The sequence below is a fragment of the Oncorhynchus clarkii genome, chromosome 12 (genome assembly GCF_045791955.1).
Source record: "Oncorhynchus clarkii lewisi isolate Uvic-CL-2024 chromosome 12, UVic_Ocla_1.0, whole genome shotgun sequence".
In the NCBI taxonomy this organism is placed as follows: Eukaryota; Metazoa; Chordata; class Actinopteri; order Salmoniformes; family Salmonidae; genus Oncorhynchus; species Oncorhynchus clarkii.
In genome coordinates, this window is record NC_092158.1 from 31,782,634 (window position 1) to 31,801,485 (window position 18,852).

The following is an 18,852-nucleotide window of genomic DNA, read 5'->3' on the forward strand; positions in this document are numbered from 1 at the left end:
GAGAACAATGGGAGAAACTCCCCAAATACAGGTGTGCCAAGCTTGTATCGTCATACCCAAGAAGACTCAAGGCTGTAATCGCTGCCAAAGGTGCTTCAACAAAGTACTGAGTTAAGGGTCTGAACACCTACGTAAGATGTGATATTTCAGGTGTTTTATTATTAATACATTTGCAAAAATTCCTACAAATCTGTTTGCTTTGTCATTAGGGGGTATTGTGTGTAGATTAAAGGACAAACATCTATTTAATCAATTTTAGAATAAGGCTGTAACCTAACAATGCTGAAAAAGTGAAGGGGTCTGAATACTTTCCGAAGGCACTGTATAAGCAAAATTGAAATTAGGATTACACTGAATGTAATCTAAGGATTAGTTAAATTACCCAGCTGCCTGATCAATCCCTCAACCCAATGTGCTGGGTTGTTTTAACCCAGCTATATAGACTAATTTACCAGCAGCTGGGTCAAGCGCTTAACCCAAGGGGCATGGTGTTTGACCAATATTGACCCACTGTAAAAAATTTATATTGGAAAAATATGAATTGGCGTATTAGACATAACTCAATTTCTACCTTTTTAAGATGCCAAAATAAAAAAATTCAGTATCCTGTTTTTGTTTTTCGGGTTGTTTCAGTGCATGCATTCAACAACCTTTGGATGAAGGACTTCCACAGGACCGCCATCTCCAAAGTTCATTCAAAAAGGCTATAATTCTGAACTGGGTTTGATTTAGCTGTTATTATTACCATTTTGTTAATCTTCTAAACTTTGATTGGTATAAATATATTTGGCTCATCTAAACATCCTAAGTATTCACATTTCTCTCATGTAAATTTTGTAGCTACATTCACTCTGCCAAAACAGTACACAGACACTCACCCTTCTAGATAACTTGAAACAGTCTAACCAGATCAAGTCAGTTAAGAACAAATTCACATTTTCAATGACAGGCTATGAACAGTTGGTTAACTGCCTTATTCAGGTGCAGAACAGATTTTTAATTTGATATTTTTTACCTTATCAACTCGGGGATTTGATCTTGCAACATTTCGGTTACTAGTCCTATGCTCAAATCACTAGGCTACCTGCCGCCCCGATAGCCTATCTCTGGGGCTAGTTGCGAGCTGTCAATAAATTACAAATGTAAATAGGACAATATTTTCATGTTGCACATTCTTTAGTTCTCATTAAATGCTTTCAATATTGAATTATACATTTCTACAATTTATAGTCAGTTTCTCATCATTGGAATGTGAAGCTATTGACAATTTACTGATGGTCCCTCACTAGCCCCACAGCGATAAATTATTTTTACGGGCAGATGAGCTTTAAATGTATTTATATTGTTCACATCGAGGACAGATACTGGTTCTTGCCATGTCAGTCTCAAAACTGGCATGTTTTTCTTTAGCTAATGCAATATGCATTTGTGGACAACCAGAACTATCATATCTAAAATACTGTGTAGTATTGACATGATTGTATGGATTCACACGTCGCTGTATTTGGCACACAATGAGAAAAGATCAAACGATTACAACCACATTTTTATTGGTTTGTTTATACCAATCATGACACAGATACATCTATAAACAAAGAATACAAGAACTGTACACTTGTACTTGATACCTAAAACCCACATGAATATTGCTGGTTTGTGTATTTGACAGCTCAAGTGGATGTACAGTTTCTCAGCATCAAAAGGAACCATAGTCAACAGTATGTTTCACACTTATGTCATTAGCTTGGCTAAGAACAAAGAATTCCATTTACAATGTACCATTACACACTGCATATAGAAAGTTTGAAAACCCTTTTAAACAGCAGCTGTACACATTTATTGCAATGCTATCACAGAACAGAGACAAAACCAATTACACGCAATGCACAGGCCTGATAGGGAGGAACTCCAGTGCTAGGGAATAGGTTTATTAAGCAGAATGGGTAAGAAAAAAATGGCATGAGTACAATAGTTAACATACGGAACACAGCTTACAACATTCTAAAACATTTCTCATTATAAACAATAAAACTGTGTTGCCCCTTGAGGAATTCATCCCCACCACACAATACAGGTTACAAATACCATCCCTCATATAGCCTATGGAATGTTAGTCTCTCAGGCAAGCTCTCTGTTTTGACCGGATCCTGTAAACAACGTGCTTGCATGTTCTTGATGCAGCAACCTGGCCCAGTCCCACCCCTTCCCCACGGCAAAAATAAAAACATTTGACATTTACAATAACCGTAATTGTTCCGGAGATGTAAAAATGTGGGATGTGATGAAATCCGTCTCCAAATGTATTTGTTCCATAAAAAAATGTGTTTCTACAATCAAACTACTAAAAAACTTGCATTTAGAAAATAGTCAATAAAAATATTCCCCTGAATTGTACAAGAAAGAGGAATAGGGAGCAGTGATAAAAGATGTGGTTGAAGAGATGTTATTCTGCCGCATCTTCTTTCTGTTCAGGTTCTTCTGTGGCTGGTTCCTGAAAGTCAAACAACAAAAATTGTTTTTTTTTTTAAAGAGAGAGAAAAAAAAAGAGCACCATATCATGGGGAGGCAGGGTAGCCTAGTGGTTAGAGCGTTGGACTAGTAACCGAAAGGTTGCAAGTTTAAATCCCCAAGCTGACAAGGTACAAATCTGTCGTTCTGCCCCTGAACAGGCAGTTAAACCCACTGTTCCTAGGCTGTCATTGAAAATAAGAATTTGTTCTTAACCGACTTGCCTAGTTAAATAAAGATTTAAAAACAACAATTGGATTGTTTTTTCATTTATCTGTAAGAAGAAATACCTACATATCCCATCAGCCCCTTACCTCTTCCTCAGCTTTGGCTTCACCATTCTCTGCAGGCGCCTCCTTCTCCTCAGGTGCAGCCTTCTTCACCTCCTTAGCCTTCTTGGGCTTGGGTACTGCCTTCTCCTTCTGTGTGTGTGTATGTATGTGTATATATGTACACAATACCTTAAGTCCTTAACTGCACTTAATTTACTATTAAATGTACATTCAACGTGGTTAATGTCAGCACTTCCTCACCTTTGGCTTGGGCTCTGCCTTTGGAGGGGCTGGTTTCTGCAATTAAAGGCATTTTAGCATGTGATTCTTAGCTGAAATTGTCTGTTTTTGGATGCAAATGAAATGTGTCTACAAAGGTGTGTAATATACTTACATTTACCAATCTCTCAGATCTCCTCTTGGGCTGCAAAATATTTCAAAAGAAAATACCAATTGTTTAATAAAAATGGGAACAGATTGACAACATGGTTGATGCTGGCCCCTGGTGGCAAAGCAACATAATTGTACTCAACATTTACATACTTGTTAAGAACTTAAGAACCAGTGCCTTGATAAAATACAAATACAATTATATTTGAGTAATATGTTACTCACCTCTGCTGCCTCAGCATCAGCGTTTGCCTGTGATAAAAGGAGAGAGGAATGTTAGTGACAACTCAGCAGGGCAACCGTGTTAGGTGGGTTTTACTGGGGGAGGGGCAGTTTAAATGCCTTTAGTATTAGAGAAATTGTATAATATCTACCTCACTTGCATTGGCAATGTTAACATATACTTCTATGCCAATAAAGCCCTGTGAATTGAAATTGTGTAATCAAAAGTGGGCCTAAGGAAGCAACAGTGTTATGGTCACTGCCATATCTGCTTGTTTGTTCCACTTACATCATCCATAAACTATTTAATACAAATACAGTACATGTCAACTTGCTTCAGTCATTTAAGTAATGAACCAATTAACTTGCCAATAATTATTACCCTGGGAAAAACTCAATTGCGTGCCCATGGTCACCTTCTCAAACAACATTGGATGGAAAAAGCCCTTCTGACCTTTTCCTCCAATGGGTTTTGAGAAAGGAGACCGGACGCAAGGAGTATGCAGTTGACATTTTCTCCATGTTGCTTGTGCTCGCTACAGAGGGGAATCAGACTCCTCCCCCCAACGCATTCATTCGTGATAAATGGACATTTGCCAAGCAACATTACTGTCCTCTTCGCAGACCAGCCCGTCTACTCTGCGTTCCCGCCATTCATTCGAATTTCGAACTCTCCGAGATCCTCAGCGACTCAATGGTTACAGAATCTACTAAAATCCCCAGCAACAAGAGCGGCGCTGTGATGTCGACGAATCGCCATTGCATAACTCAGAATTGTCTCGAGCAAACAACAAAATGAAGGGCACACGAAAATAAAATCACACAAGCAAACATTCTACACGATGTAGCGTGGCATGCGTCAACTTAAGCAGATTACGTTGTAACTATACATTTTGATATTGCAAAGCAAGAAAAACGTAAATGTTTGTCTTCCTCACAAGGGCAGCCATGACACACGACTTTGTGCCCTTTTTGAAGAACCCTAGAAGCAGTCTTCTGCATGTGCATACCATACCGCCCACCGAGCGTTGAACATATCCCAACAAATTAAGTTATTTGAATGATATTGCACTAAAGGATACATGTCAAAAGGTTACACGGAATTAAATTAAAATTCAATGTTATACAATAAGTGCAGTCATATTTGCTTAAAAAAAGATTGATGTCACCAACTTTATTTCTGCAGAATGGCCATCTCACATGGCTAACTCCCTACTTCTCTTTGTCTGGCTTTAAGTAAATGTCATTTTTAAACAACCACCATGGGAAAAAAAAAGTGACAAACCCCCCAAGTTACAAGACTGGATAAGGTAAATATAAAGCACCAAGTATTTAACCAGTCTTAATTTCCGAAGAGTAAAGTCACAGCGTGCCAAGATAAGACGAAGAAAACCCGCCACTTCGCAAATCAAAACAGAGTGATACATTTTAAAACTCCTGACTGCACACAACAGCAGTGTAACAATGTTGCAGCGAAGAGGACCAAAACAACTTGCATTTGTGGCTACATTTCAACAATTGTACGTGCAAAAATAAATGCATTTCATGCAATTGTGTTTTATCTCTCAAATGACACAAAATCAATACAAAAATATTATACTTACTTTGCTCCTTTTAGGCATGGCTGTTTTGCGTATTTGTTAAAAGAAAAAAAGAGGGCAATGTTCCAAAACGGAGCAAGAAAAATACTGTTCGGTATAAGATTCAAACAGTACGTTCTATTACAGCGTAGCGAGACGTTAATGTTCCATTGGAACAAAACTAGCTCAAACCGGATTGGATTCCACCCCCCCTATTCAATTCATTACAGCGCTAACCTGACGGACAAACCACTCTCCGCCCCTGGCCATTGATTGGCTTTAGGAGTCGTCAACACATTTTCAAATCATAGCGAGTTACCTGTGTGGATATCTTTACATGCCAATCAGATCTATATTTATTTGCCTTTCGACGAGGGGTGGGAAACCACGACACCCACTCCTTATACTGTTTTGCTCATACCCTTCATGGCAACATATTGGTTAAAACGTTAAGCTCCACATATGGAGAGATTCCCTACACACAATACCCCATATTATCAGAATACAAAGTAACAATGCAGTATTTTCATACACGTAGGATTTTTTGGGGAAATAAATAAAACAGGCCAACGTTACTAGGCAAAAATACAAAATTATCAGTTTTTTTTTTATCTACACTGGGTAAAAAGACAAGGGGGTGTGCTTCCCTAGCGACGGCTATTGTAAATAATCAAAGGAAAATGGCGACTGTGTACGTCTGGTTGCTGGTCTTAGGGTCTGTGGTCTTGTGCAACCTCGTCAAAATGTTGTTACCTTCAATTTCCTCCTATGTGAGTATGCCATTCATGTGGTAACATTGTGTAGAAATTGTAGCCCAGTTGTACCGGTAAATGTGTGTTCAAACTTTAAAATTGCGCCCGCATGTTTATCTGTAACATTTTAGCACAGAGACATGACATGACGTTCGTTCTACTGGGCGGGATTGACAAAGACCCGCCGGCAGTTAATGGCTGGTTGTGACTGTTCATCTCCCTCTCACCAAAACGATGTAATCTTCTCTATGAATTTATTTGACTTGATCCTCCCTTGCTCTTTTTAGCACCATAGGTGTTTTTAGTCTAATACATTTCCGTGATACAGGGGGAAATGCTAGATTTGGGTATGTAGTACATTTGAGTTTGAAATCTGGAAAATAACATCACGTGTATAATGGAGTCTAGCTGTGCATATCTCATGTGTTTAGTGCTATGGCAAAGTGATATTGATTCAAATGAGTGTTTTTTTTTCTTCCATAAGCAACATTTAAACTAATGTAAAATGTTGTCAGATCCTTAAACACCAAATCCCGTGTTGGCCACATAGTAGGCCACAGTAGCAGATAATGTTGTCATGATACCAGCATTTTGACTTCCAAGTTTAATATATACTTGACACTCGATACCTTAACAACAAAACAAGAATGCATATGAGCTAAAGTAATCGAATGGCGCTTGATCCAGACAGATAAATTCAACTACTACTCTGTTCAATTATTGGGGATATATTGAGCTCAATATCAAATCAACTTCTATTGGTCACGTACACATATTTAGCAGATGTTATTGCGGGTGTAGTGAAATGCTTGAAATCATTATGTTAGAATTGTTTTACTTCAAAGTTTTTTTGAGACAGCCGTGTATGCATGCATTCATTAATACATTATACAATACGTTTGACTTTGTTTTTACCAATATAAATACATAACAACATAATGGTATTTGAATTGTGCATCTCTTGATAAACTGGGTGAATTAAGATGTAGTTTAGGGCCTATCCACAATACAAGTTAATGCATATTCAGTAGGAGTGTGTGCATACATTAAGTTACTGAGCTTGTTTTGGCTGATTTCATGGGGCTACAGGTAACATACAATATGTTTCCCTTACATTTGGGACTTATTTGTTGTACTGATCAACAACATTTACTTAGAAGTAGCTTCTTTGATAAAAATGTGCTCTGTTGCTTTAATCGTTAATGACGTCATTCAAAGGAAAGAGGGGAGCGGCCCATCAGAGCAACAGAGGCTATAGATAATCTTTGGGAGAGATTTGAGACCGAGACCAAATAAGTGAATTAATACATTTTTTGGAGGCAATCAGCTTTGAAATCAGCATATTTTGTGTTATGGTTTGCATAATATCACAAAGTACTAGGGAAGTGAATTGATGTTAGCTTTAGCTGTCAGCTAGCAAGGAAAGTTAGCCTTCAAAGCTGGAAGCTACTGGTATCTTCTTGCATTGTAAAGTGTTCTAGCCTGTATGGACATTGTTTTGCGAACAGTAATGAACAGTTTAAACATTTCTACATGCTGTGTCACAATATTCAAGTGTGTTAACTTCGGTGCAACATGATTGGGGAGCTAACAAAATGCAGCCCAGACTCCCAGTGCAGGCTTTTTACAGAAGTACCGAAAGTAACAACAATTCTAGTATGAACCGTGTGTCATGGTCTAGAAAAAAAAAAACGACATATTCGATATATCATGCAAACACTAATAGCAAATAGAATACTGTCAATACACAAGTATGTTGCCATCAAATCAATAACTGGAGAAAACACATGAATCCCTCTTAATCGGCCATTGATTAGTGCTAATTCCTGCGTTTATTTTGTGCTAACACCCTGCAGTTTGATAACATAATTATCTGTGATGATACCTTACTGCATAGTTCACTTTTAAGCAAGCTACCCCAGCCAGTCACTGCCCAGTAGTTAAGTGAATCAAAATGCAACTCGTGAATAACATGCTTAGAAACCATTAGATTTCTATTTTTGGCTGTATTTTCTTCTATTGAAGCTGTCCAAAGTTTTCCAGAAGAATGTGGAAGATGAGATAGAGATGAGGGCAGCGATTCAGGCCATGAAGAAGGAGCTTTCTTCCATCAACATGATGGACGAGTTCGCCAGGTACGCACGGCTCGAGCGCAAGATCAACAAGATGACGGACAAGTTGAAGACTTATGGTAATAAGCGGACGGCATTATATCTCTGTCTCTACCCCTCAACGCTATGATCGTTTATGTACATGTTCTAGAAATGTCACACCAAAAGGCCTCACACAACACCTTATTCAACATAACCAATATAGTTTATTATCTAAAGTCAACACAGACAAGTATGCATTGTTCCCCAAACTTTTAGATTTTCACAAAATTCAACACTATTAAAATAATGAGACATGGCGGAGGTATCACCAATTGTTTCTCTTCCCTCTCAGCTGATTTAGTAGATGGGAAAACTCTTTAATAACCAATTTGGTCCATGTCTCTATTGGGGACTAGGCACATGTACACTGAGTGAACAAAACATGAACAACACCTTCCTAATATTGAGTTGCCCTCAGAACAGCCTCAATTTGTCGTGACATGGACTCTACAAGCTGTCAAGCATTCCATAGGGATGATGACTCCAATGCTTCCCACAGTTGTGTCAAGTTGCGGTTCCTGACACAAACCGGTGCGCCTGGCACCTACTACAATACCCCGTTCATTTAGTCTAGCCCCCTCTGAATGGCACCAACAGATATGGAAGCTCTGCTAGCATCTCAGCAACTTTCCAGTATTTAATTTGTTTTGTGTGATATTTCTTACATTATAAGCCCAGAATGTTTTTTGTGTGTTATTACTTACAGCCAGAAATAACTTTTGGATATCAAAGCAGCGGTAACTCACCAGCATTGCGACCAGAAATATGACTTTCTCAAATTGCATCCTTTCATCATACCCCCCAGGGCAATTGAACTTATTCCAGAGGCTGCTCCAAGACACCGCTGGCGGAGAAGAGGTATTCGGAGTGGACTTCTAGTCCAACTCAGGAGGCGTGTACACCATCCACCGCTTCCGAGTATATTACTCGGTAATGTTCACTCCCTGGACAATAAAGTAGACGAGCTCAGGACGAGGATCTCCTTCCAGAGAGGCAACAGGGACTGTAACATACTCTCTCTGAATATCCTGTCCCCGTCCATAAAGCCAGCTGGGTTCTCAGTACATCGCACATACAGGAATAAAGAACTCTCCAGGAAGAAGAAAGGCGGTGGTGTATTTCATGATTAATTACTCATGGTGTGGTTGTGATAAAGTTCAGGAACTCAAGTTCTTGTATTCACCCGGCCTAGAATACCTCAAAATCAAATGCTGTCTGTATTACCTCCCAAGATAATTATCTTCAGTAATAGTCACAGCCGTGTATATTCCCCCTCAAGCCGATTCCACGACGGCCCTCAAGGAACTACACTGGACTTTGTGAAAACTGGAAACCACATACCCCGAGGCCGTATTTATTGTAGCTGGGGATTTTAACAAAGCAAATTTGAGAAAAACACTACTGAAGTTCTATCAACACATTGCCTGTAGTAATCACGCTTCAAAAACTCTCAACCATTGTTGCTCTCCCTTCCAGAATGGCTACAAGGCACTCCCCTTGCCCTCCCTTCGGCAAATCAGATCACGACTCCATTCTGCTCCTCCCTTCCTATAGGCAGAAACTCAAACAGGAAGTACCCGTACTGTAAATCAAATCAAATGTTATTTGTCACATACACATGGTTAGCAGATGTTAATGCGAGTGTAGCGAAATGCTTGTGCTTCTAGTTCTGACAATGCAGTAATAACCAACGAGTAATCTAACTAACAATTCCAAAACTACTACCTTATACACACAAGTGTAAAGGGATAAAGAATATGTACATAAAGATATATGAATGAGTGATGGTACAGAACGGCATAGGCAAGATGCAGTAGATGGTATCGAGTACAGTATATACATATGAGTATGTAAACAAAGTGGCATAGTTTAAAGTGGCTAGTGATACATGTATTACATAAAGATGCAGTAGATGATATAGAGTACAGTATATACGTAGACATATGAGATGAATAATGTAGAGTATGTAAACATTATATTAAGTAGCATTGTTTAAAGTGGCTAGTGATATTTTACATCAATTCCCATTATTAAAGTGGCTGGAGTTGAGTCAGTGGCAGGAGCCACTCAATGTTAGTGGTGGCTGTTTAACAGTCTGATGGCCTTGAGATAGAAGCTGTTTTTCAGTCTCTCGGTCCCAGCTTTGATGCACCTGTACTGACCTCGCCTTCTGGATGATAGCGGGGTGAACAGGCAGTGGCACGGGTGGTTGTTGTCCTTGATGATCTTTATGGCCTTCCTGTGACATCGGGTGGTGTAGGTGTCCTGGAGGGCAGGTAGTTTGCCCCCTGTGATGCGTTGTGCAGACCTCACTACCCTCTGGAGAGCCTTATGGTTGTGGGCGGAGTAGTTGCCGTACCAGGCGGTGATACAGCCCGACAGGATACTCTCGATTGTGCATCTGTAGAAGTTTGTGAGTGCTTTTGGTGACAAGCCGAATTTCTTCAGCCTCCTGAGGTTGAAGAGGCGCTGCTGTGCCTTCTTCACGATGCTGTCTGTGTGGGTGGACCAATTCAGTTTGTCTGTGATGTGTACGCCGAGGAACTTAAAACTTACTACCCTCTCCACTACTGTTCCATCGATGTGGATAGGGGGGTGTTCACTCTGCTGTTTCCTGAAGTCCACAATCATCTCCTTAGTTTTGTTGACGTTGAGTGTGAGGTTATTTTCCTGACACCACACTCCGAGGGCCCTCACCTCCTCCCTGTAGGCCGTCTCATCGTTGTTGGTAATCAAGCCTATCACTGTTGTGTCGTCCGCAAACTTGATGATTGAGTTGGAGGCGTGCGTGGCCACGCAGTCGTGGGTGAACAGGGAGTACAGGAGAGGGCTCAGAACGCACCCTTGTGGGGCCCCAGTCTTGAGGATCAGCGGGGTGGAGATGTTGTTACCTACCCTCACCACCTGGGAAGTCAGGAAGTCCAGTACCCAGTTGCACAGGGCGGGGTCGAGACCCAGGGTCTCGAGCTTGATGACGAGTTTGGAGGGTACTATGGTGTTAAATGCTGAGCTGTAGTCAATGAACAGCATTCTCACATAGGTATTCCTCTTGTCCAGATGGGTTAGGGCAGTGTGCAGTGTGGTTGAGATTGCATCGTCTGTGGACCTATTTGGGCGGAAAGCAAATTGGAGTGGGTCTAGGATGTCAGGTAGGGTGGAGGTGATATGGTCCTTGACTAGTCTCTCAAAGCACTTCATGAAAACGGAAGTGAGTGCTACGGGGTAGTCGTTTAGCTCAGTTACCTTAGCTTTCTTGGGAACAGGAACAATGGTGGCCCTCTTGAAGCATGTGGGAACAGCAGACTGGGATAGGGATTGATTGAATATGTCCGTAAACACACCAGCCAACTGGTCTGCGCATGCTCTGAGGGCGCGGCTGGGGATGCCGTCTGGGCCTACAGCCCTGCGAGGGTTAACACGTTTAAATGTTTTACTCACCTCGGCTGCAGTGAAGGAGAGTCTGCATGTTTTGGTTGCGGGCCGTGTCAGTGGCACTGTATTGTCCTCAAAGCGGGCAAAAAAGTTATTTAGTCTGCCTGGGAGCAAGGCATCCTGGTCCGTGACAATCTGTAACAATGCTAAGGTCTATTCAATGGTGGTCTGACCAATCGGAATCCATGCTTCAAGATTGTTTTGATCACGCAGACTGTGATATGTTCCGGGTTGCCTCTGAGAATAACATTGACGTATACACGGACTGAGTTCATCAGGAAGTTTATAGGGGATGTTGTTCCCACTGTGACTATTAAAACCCACTGCATTTAACCACAGAAAGGTGACTGGGAATATGGTTGAATACAAACAGTGCAGTTATTCCCTCCGTAAGGCAATCAAACAGGCAAAACGTCAGGACAGAGACAAAGTGGAGTCACAAGTCAACGGCTCAGACATGAGGGGTATGTGGCAGGGTCTACAGACAATCACGGATTACATAGGGAACACCGTCTTGCTCCCGGACAAGCTGAACACCGTCTTGCTCCCGGACAAGCTAAACACCTTTTCTCGCTTTGATGATAACACAGTATCACTGACGCGACCCGCTCCCAAGGACTGTGGGCTCTCATTCTCCGTGGCCGACGTGAGTAAGACATTTAAGCATGTCATCCTTCGCAAGGCTCCCGGCCCGACGGAATCCCTAGCCACATCCTCAGAGCATGCGCAGACCAGCTGACTGGAGTGTTTACGGACATATTCAATCTCTCCCTATCCCAGTCTGTTTTCTCCACTTCCTTCAAGATGTCCACCATTGTTCCAAGAAAGCAAATTAACTGAACTAAATGACTCGCCCTGTAGCACTCACTTCTGCCATCATGAAGTGTTTTGATAGGATCCTTAACTAGCCTATCACCTCCACCTTACCTGACACCCTAGACCCACTTCAATTTGCATACCGCCCCAATAGATCCACAGACGATGCAATCGCCATTGCATTGCACACTGCTCTATCCCATCTGGACAAGAGTAATACCTATGTAAGAATGCTGTTCATTGACTACAAGCATTCAACACCATAGTACCCTCCAAGCTAGTCATTAAGCTCGGGGCCCTGGGTCTGAACCCCGCCCTGTGCAACTGGGTCCTGGACTTCCTGACTGGCCACCCCCAGGTGGTGAAGGTAGGAAACAACACCTCCACTAAGCTGATCCTCAACACAGGAGCCCCATAAGGGTGCGTGCTCAGCCCCCTCATGGACTCCCTGTTCACCCATGACTGCATGCCTCCAACTCAATCATCCAGTTTGTAGACGACAGAACAGTAGTAGGCCTGGTTACTAACAATGACTAGACAGCTTACAGGGAGGAGGTGAGGGCCCTCAACGTCAACAAAATGAAGGAGCTGATCGTAGACTTCAGGAGACAGCAGAGGGAGCACGCTCCTATCCACATCAACGGGACCGCAGTAGAGATGGCAAAAAGCTTCTGAAATGGTCCACCCACACAGACAGTGTGGTGAAGAGGACACAAAAGCGCCTCTTCAACCCCCAGGAGGCTGAAGTAATTCGGCTTGGCCCCTAAGACCCTCACAAACTTTACAGATGCACAATTGAGAGCATCCTGTCGGGCTGTATCACCGCCTGGTACGGCAACTACACCGCCCGCAACCGCAGGGCTCTCTAGGTCGTGCGGTCTGCCCAACGCATCACCGGGGTCACACTGCCTGCCCTCCAGGAGACCTACAGCAACTAATGTCACAGGAATGCCAAAAAGATAATCAAGGACATAAACCACCGAGCCACTGCCTGTTCATCTAGAAGGCGAGGTCAGAACAAGTATATATCAAAGCTGGGACCGAGAGACTAAAAAACAGCAAAACCAGCATCTATCTCAAGAACATCCGAATGTTAAATAGCCATCACTAGCCGGCTACTATCACGGTCACTCAACCCTACACCTTAGAGGCTGCTTCCCTATAAATGGAATCACTGGTCACTTTAATAATGGAACACTAGTCACTTTTTAATCATTTTTACATACTCTTTTACTCATTTCATATGTATATACTGTATTCCAATAAAACAGTAAGGCACGAGGGGGTGTGGTATATGGCGAATACACCACTGCTAAGGGCTGTTCTTATGCACGATGCATCGAGGAGTGCCTGGACACAGCCTTTAGCCGTGGTATATTGGCCATGCACCACAAACCCTGGAGATGCCTTATTCCAATTATAAATGGGTTACCAATGTAATTGGAGCAGTAATTATTATTTTTTTTGTCATACCCATGGTATACCGTCTGATATACCACAGTTGTCAGCCAATCGGCATTCAGGGCTCGAAGCACCCAGTTTGTAATGTATTTTAGTCAATGCCACTCTGACATTGCTCGTCCTAATATTTATATATTTCCTAACTGCATTCTTTTACTTTTAGATTTGTGTGTATTGTTGTGAGTTGTTAGATATTACTGCACTGTTGGAGCTAGGATAACAAGAAATTCGCTACACCCGCAATATCTGCTAAATATGTGTATGTGATCAATAGAATTTGATTTGACATACACAATCCGTGTCTCAAGGCTTAAAAATCCTTCTTTACCCTGCCTCCTCCCCTTCATCTATACTGATGTGAAGTGGATTTAACAAGTGACATCAATAAGGGATCATAGACTGACCATGTGAATCCAGGTTAAAGCTATGTCATGGAAAGACCAGGTGTTCTTAATGTATAAGCTAAGCCGTTTTTGGTAAGTCTAAGAGCTTTGCAAACCTGGATTGTACAATATTTGCTCATTGTTCTTTGTAAAATTCAAGCTCTGTCAAGTTGGTTGTTGATCATTGCTAGACAGTCATTTTCATGTTTTGCCATAGATTTTCATGACGCTTTTAAAGTCAAAACTGTAACTAAGCCAGAAACATTCGATGTTGTCTTTCTAAGTAACTCCAGTGTATATTTGGCTTATCGTTTTAGGTTATTGTCCTGCTGAAAGGTGGATTTGTCTCTCAGTGCCTGTTGAAAAGCCAACTGAACCAGGTTTTGTTTCAGGACTTTGTCTGTGCTTAGCTCTGTTCCTTTTCTTTTTATCCTAAAAAACTCCCTAGTCTTTGCCAATGACAAGCACATAAAATGATGCAGCCACCACTATGCTTGAAAATATGAAGAGTGGTATTCAGTGATGCATTTGGTTGGATTTGCCCCTAAAAGCGCCATGAAAAGTTATGCTTTGTATTCAGGACAAAAAGTAAATTTATTTCACACATTTTTTAGCAGTATGTGTAACCTTTTTATTTAACTAGGCAAGTCAGTTAAGAACAAATTCTTATTTACAATGACAGTCTACCCTGGCCAAACCTGGACAATGCTGGGCCAAATGCGCGCCGCACTATGGGACTCCCAATCACAGCAGGATGTAATGCAGCCTGGATTCGAACCAGGACTGCAGTGACGCTTCTTGCAACGAGTATGGTGTGCCTTAGACCGCTGCGCCACTCGGGAGCCCTGTCGTGCCTTATTGCAAACAGGATGCATGTTTTGGAATATTGGAATTCTTTTCACACTGTCATTTAGGTTATTATTGTGTACTAACTACTATGTTGTTGATCCATCCTCAGTTTTCTCCTGCCACAGCCATTCAACTCTAACTGGTTTAAAATCACCATTGGCCTCATGGTGAAATCCCTGTGCAGTTTCCTTCCTCTTTGTCAACTGAGTTAGGAAGGATGCCTGTATCTTTGTAATGACTGGGTGTATTGATACACCATTCAAAGTGTAATTAATAGAGATGTGGTAGTCATTCATGTTAAACACCTTTATTGCACACAGTTAGTACATGCAACTTATTATGTGACTTGTTACTCCCGAAGTTATTTAGGCATGCCATAACAAAGGGGTTGAATACTTATTATTATTAACTCAAGACATTTCAGCGTTTCATTTTTTAATTAATTTGTAAACATTTCTAAAAACATCATTCCTCTTTGACATAATGGAGTATTGTTTGTAGATCAGTGACATAACATCTAAATGTAATCCATTCTAAATTCAGGCTGTAACACATCAATGTGGGAAAAAAGTCTAGGGGTTTAAATACTTTTTGAAGGCACTGTATATACTCGTAGAGGCCATTTTAAGTAGTTCGTACTACACTCCGTTGACATTTAGTTTAAGGGTAGAATGTGCTGTATTGGCTGCATATTCCTGTTCTCACTGGAGTCACAGTAACTCTACCACACCACCTATCATTTCAAATTCATAGTCCAAGGACAATGGCACAGGGAAATAATGCTTAGTAGAAATGTTCATATCTTTAGGGTAGTTGGCTAAAGTGATTAAGTGAATGCAGCTATCGGTATGAATCCATGGAGGGTTTTGAATTATAAATCTCCCATAATCCTCAGGGTAGAGCTGGTGGAGGATGAATGAAGATAAAGGTGACCTTGACGTCAGACACTTCCAGTGGCTTGACCAAAGCTTCTTTGGGGAGGGGCAACACTTCTGCTGACCTCTCTGTCACTGTCTCGCTCAACTCCTAACCAGCTGTTGTACAGTCTCACCTGCTAGCCTTAAAGACAGTTTGAAACAGTTTGTGTATATATATTATGACTATAGTTTTTTGTTTGTTTTGTTCTTCGTCAAGGGTTTTCTCAGCTGTTCGTGCACACAAATGTTTCTAGTGGCAAGCCAAAGTTTGTAGCCGAAGTCTATGCCCCTTCGTCGGTGATTGGTCAACAGTAGGGATTCTTCAATGAAGTGTTTGTGGTCATTCATCGAGAGACAAATCGGTTTCACCGACTTCGCTTTACCTCAAGAAATGCTTTTGTGTGCACGAACAGCCGAAGAAACCCTTGCCGAAGACCAAAACGTCACATAATGCCATCATAATATATGCACAAACTGTTCCAAACTGTTTCGGATGGGAAGCCTGCGTACACCTTTACAGTCCCATTGTGACAAATTGTCTCTGTGGGGAAACCACACCCAGTCGTCAGTTTGTTGTCTGAAGTTTGCATTTTCCTTTCTTCCCTCAGTTAAATCCAGAACTGGTCAGCAGACCAAAATCAAATGGGTCGTCAACATAGTGTATTATATTCTGCAGGTAAGTGAAGTAGAGCAGATTTATTGTTATTATTATTTTTTACATTTATTGGTATATTTTTATAGTAGCTCGGATTATTTCACAATCCTGCAATAGGAAACTATGCAAATATTTAATCGAGATTTGGGACTGGGGATGATGACTGACCCCCCCCCCCCCCCCCCCCCCCCCCCTTCCGTCTCTCCAAGGCTGTGCTGATGATCTCTCTGATCTGGAAATACTATGCTGACCCAGTGACGGTCTTGCCCAGTAAGTGGATTTCTCCTCTAGAGCGAATGGTGGCCTTCCCATCTGGAGTAGCAGGTAAAACATTACAGCGCCTGCCCTGAGAGGGGCTCTAACACCAGTAGGGGTTGCGGCTCAAATGCCACCCTATTCCCTATATTGTGCACTACTTTTAACCAAAGGACACTCTTCAAAGTAGTGCATTAGAAAGGGAATAGAGTGCTATTTCAGACACACAGGGATATTTCAGGATAACAGAACTTACTGTACAGTGTATAGCCTACTCTACTTTGTACCTGTAGCTTCCTTTAGGTATGCAGATAGCTCTACTGTTTATATAAATGAACAGTAATGGAGATAAATGAGGATTGTATTAGTACTATTCAATCCATTCAACTCAATGTCTGTTTTGTTTTAAAGCTCAAAGAGAGCAGAATGAATACCAGTTCCCTCATCTTTAAAGAGTAATTTTTGAGCAGATGTTTCCTATGGGGATAATTTAAACCCAAAAGTATGTTTCTCTAAGAACAGTAATACCTATGGATCACTTCTAAATCCCTGCCTGTGGATTTGTCACATTTTTATGATTTAAATTGTTTGGCTTGATCTGTGATTGAGAATCTTGATCGTTTACAATTTTAAATGAGGTTAGATGACATTGATCTGGTCTCTGGATCTGCATCTAAACGGTAATATAATGATTATTCATTCACCTGCTCTTGTGCCTGTGTTTCAGGTGGTGTTGGAATCACATGCTGGCTCGTTGTTTGTAACAAGGTAGTGGCTATAATTCTCCAAGCGGTGGCTTGACAGCCTAAACTTGACTGTCTACTTTGAGACCAAATTATGCAATTGTTGTTGCTATTTAGTTCAATTTAATGAGAAGATTTGTAAATATTTTTCATACACTGGCCTTGATATTTAAATGTTTTGTGTTGAGACTGTTGCTTTTTTTTTGTTTCACTGCATTTCGATAAACCAGCAGGGTTGTTTTGTTGCATTTTCTTTCTTTCCAAATCCATTCCTCTTCATGAAACTAGTGTGAAAAATTGAGGCTTAATACTTTGGTTACAATTTGTTCGTATTCTGAAGGATTCAAGCCATATCATTATTTTACCTACATGATAGTGTTCTGCTTTCCATTTGTGTTTGTCGGTTGCCTACTTTTCTAACCCTCTTCCAGAATTATTCTTGTGGTTGCCATATCAATAAAAACATGCCAAACATTATTTGTGCCTGGATTTATAAGTTAAGACATACAGTACCTTTCAAGGATAAATGTCACAGAAGATTAAGGCTGTTATAGAAAGTGCAAGGTCAACCTCTAGCTAGTCTATTCTAAATTAGATGCCGATTGGAAAGTGAATCAAAACTCACGCAGTAGGCTTACACGAAATATACTTTTTTTTAAAAGTGTTTCGACACTGAACAAAAATATAAATGCAACAATTTCAAAGATTTGCCTGAGTTACAGTTCATAAACTCAAAATAAATAAATAAACGTCCCTTTTTCAGGACCCTGTCTTTCAAAGATAATTTGTAAACATCCTAATAACTTCACAGATCTTCATTGTAAAGGGTTTAAACACTGTTTCCCATGCTTGTTCAATGAACCATAAACAATTAATGAACATGCACCTGTGGAACGGTCGTTAAGACACTAACAGCTTACAGACGGTAGGCAATTAAGGTCACAGTTATGAAAACTTAGGACACTAAAGAGGCCTTTCTACATTTGAAAATCACACCCGTGGGACAGGTACAGGATGGCAACAACAACTGCCCATGTTTACACCAGGAATGCACAATCCCTCCATCAGTGCTTAGACTGTCCCCAATAGGCTGAGAGAGGCTGGACTGAGGGCTTGTAGGCCTGTTGTAAGGCAGGTCCTCACCAGACAACACCGGCAACAACATTGACTATGGGCACAAACAAACCATCGCTGGACCAGACAGGACTGGCAAAAAGTGCTCTTCACTGACGAGTCGTGGTTTTGTCTCACCAGAGGTGATGGTTGGATTCACGTTTATCGTCGAAGGAATGAGCGTTACACCGAGGCCTGCACTCTTTAGCGGGATCGATTTGGAGGTGGAGGGTCTGTCATGGTCTTGGGCGGTGTGTCACAGCATCATCGGACTGAGCTTGTTGTCATTGCAGACAATCTCAACGCTGTGTGTTACAGGGAAGACATCCTACTCCCTCATGTGGTACCCTT

At 41.3% G+C, this 18,852-nt stretch overlaps 2 protein-coding genes across 3 annotated transcripts; one reads left to right on the forward strand and one right to left on the reverse strand.

The window, feature by feature from the left end:
* Positions 1-1,528: 1,528 nt before the first annotated feature.
* LOC139423070 (non-histone chromosomal protein HMG-14-like) lies at positions 1,529-5,200 on the reverse strand. The gene is made up of 6 exons (XM_071174692.1): positions 4,997-5,200; positions 3,396-3,422; positions 3,175-3,204; positions 3,042-3,077; positions 2,823-2,930; positions 1,529-2,491 (listed from the first exon to the last, which is right to left on the reverse strand). Exons 1-6 carry the CDS (start codon positions 5,012-5,014, stop codon positions 2,444-2,446), a joined length of 267 nt encoding a protein of 88 aa, XP_071030793.1. The 5' UTR covers positions 5,015-5,200; the 3' UTR covers positions 1,529-2,443.
* Positions 5,201-5,617: 417 nt separating this feature from the next.
* On the forward strand, positions 5,618-17,865 carry LOC139421993 (guided entry of tail-anchored proteins factor 1-like). Of its 2 annotated transcripts, none has more exons than XM_071173135.1 (5): positions 5,618-5,742; positions 7,750-7,915; positions 16,344-16,411; positions 16,600-16,714; positions 17,373-17,865. In XM_071173135.1, exons 1-5 carry the CDS (start codon positions 5,653-5,655, stop codon positions 17,444-17,446), a joined length of 513 nt encoding a protein of 170 aa, XP_071029236.1. In that variant the 5' UTR covers positions 5,618-5,652; the 3' UTR covers positions 17,447-17,865. The 2 variants fall into 2 exon arrangements, with proteins under 2 accessions (XP_071029236.1, XP_071029237.1); XM_071173136.1 differs by having other exon boundaries at positions 16,600-16,660.
* The last annotated feature ends 987 nt before the right edge of the window (positions 17,866-18,852 follow it).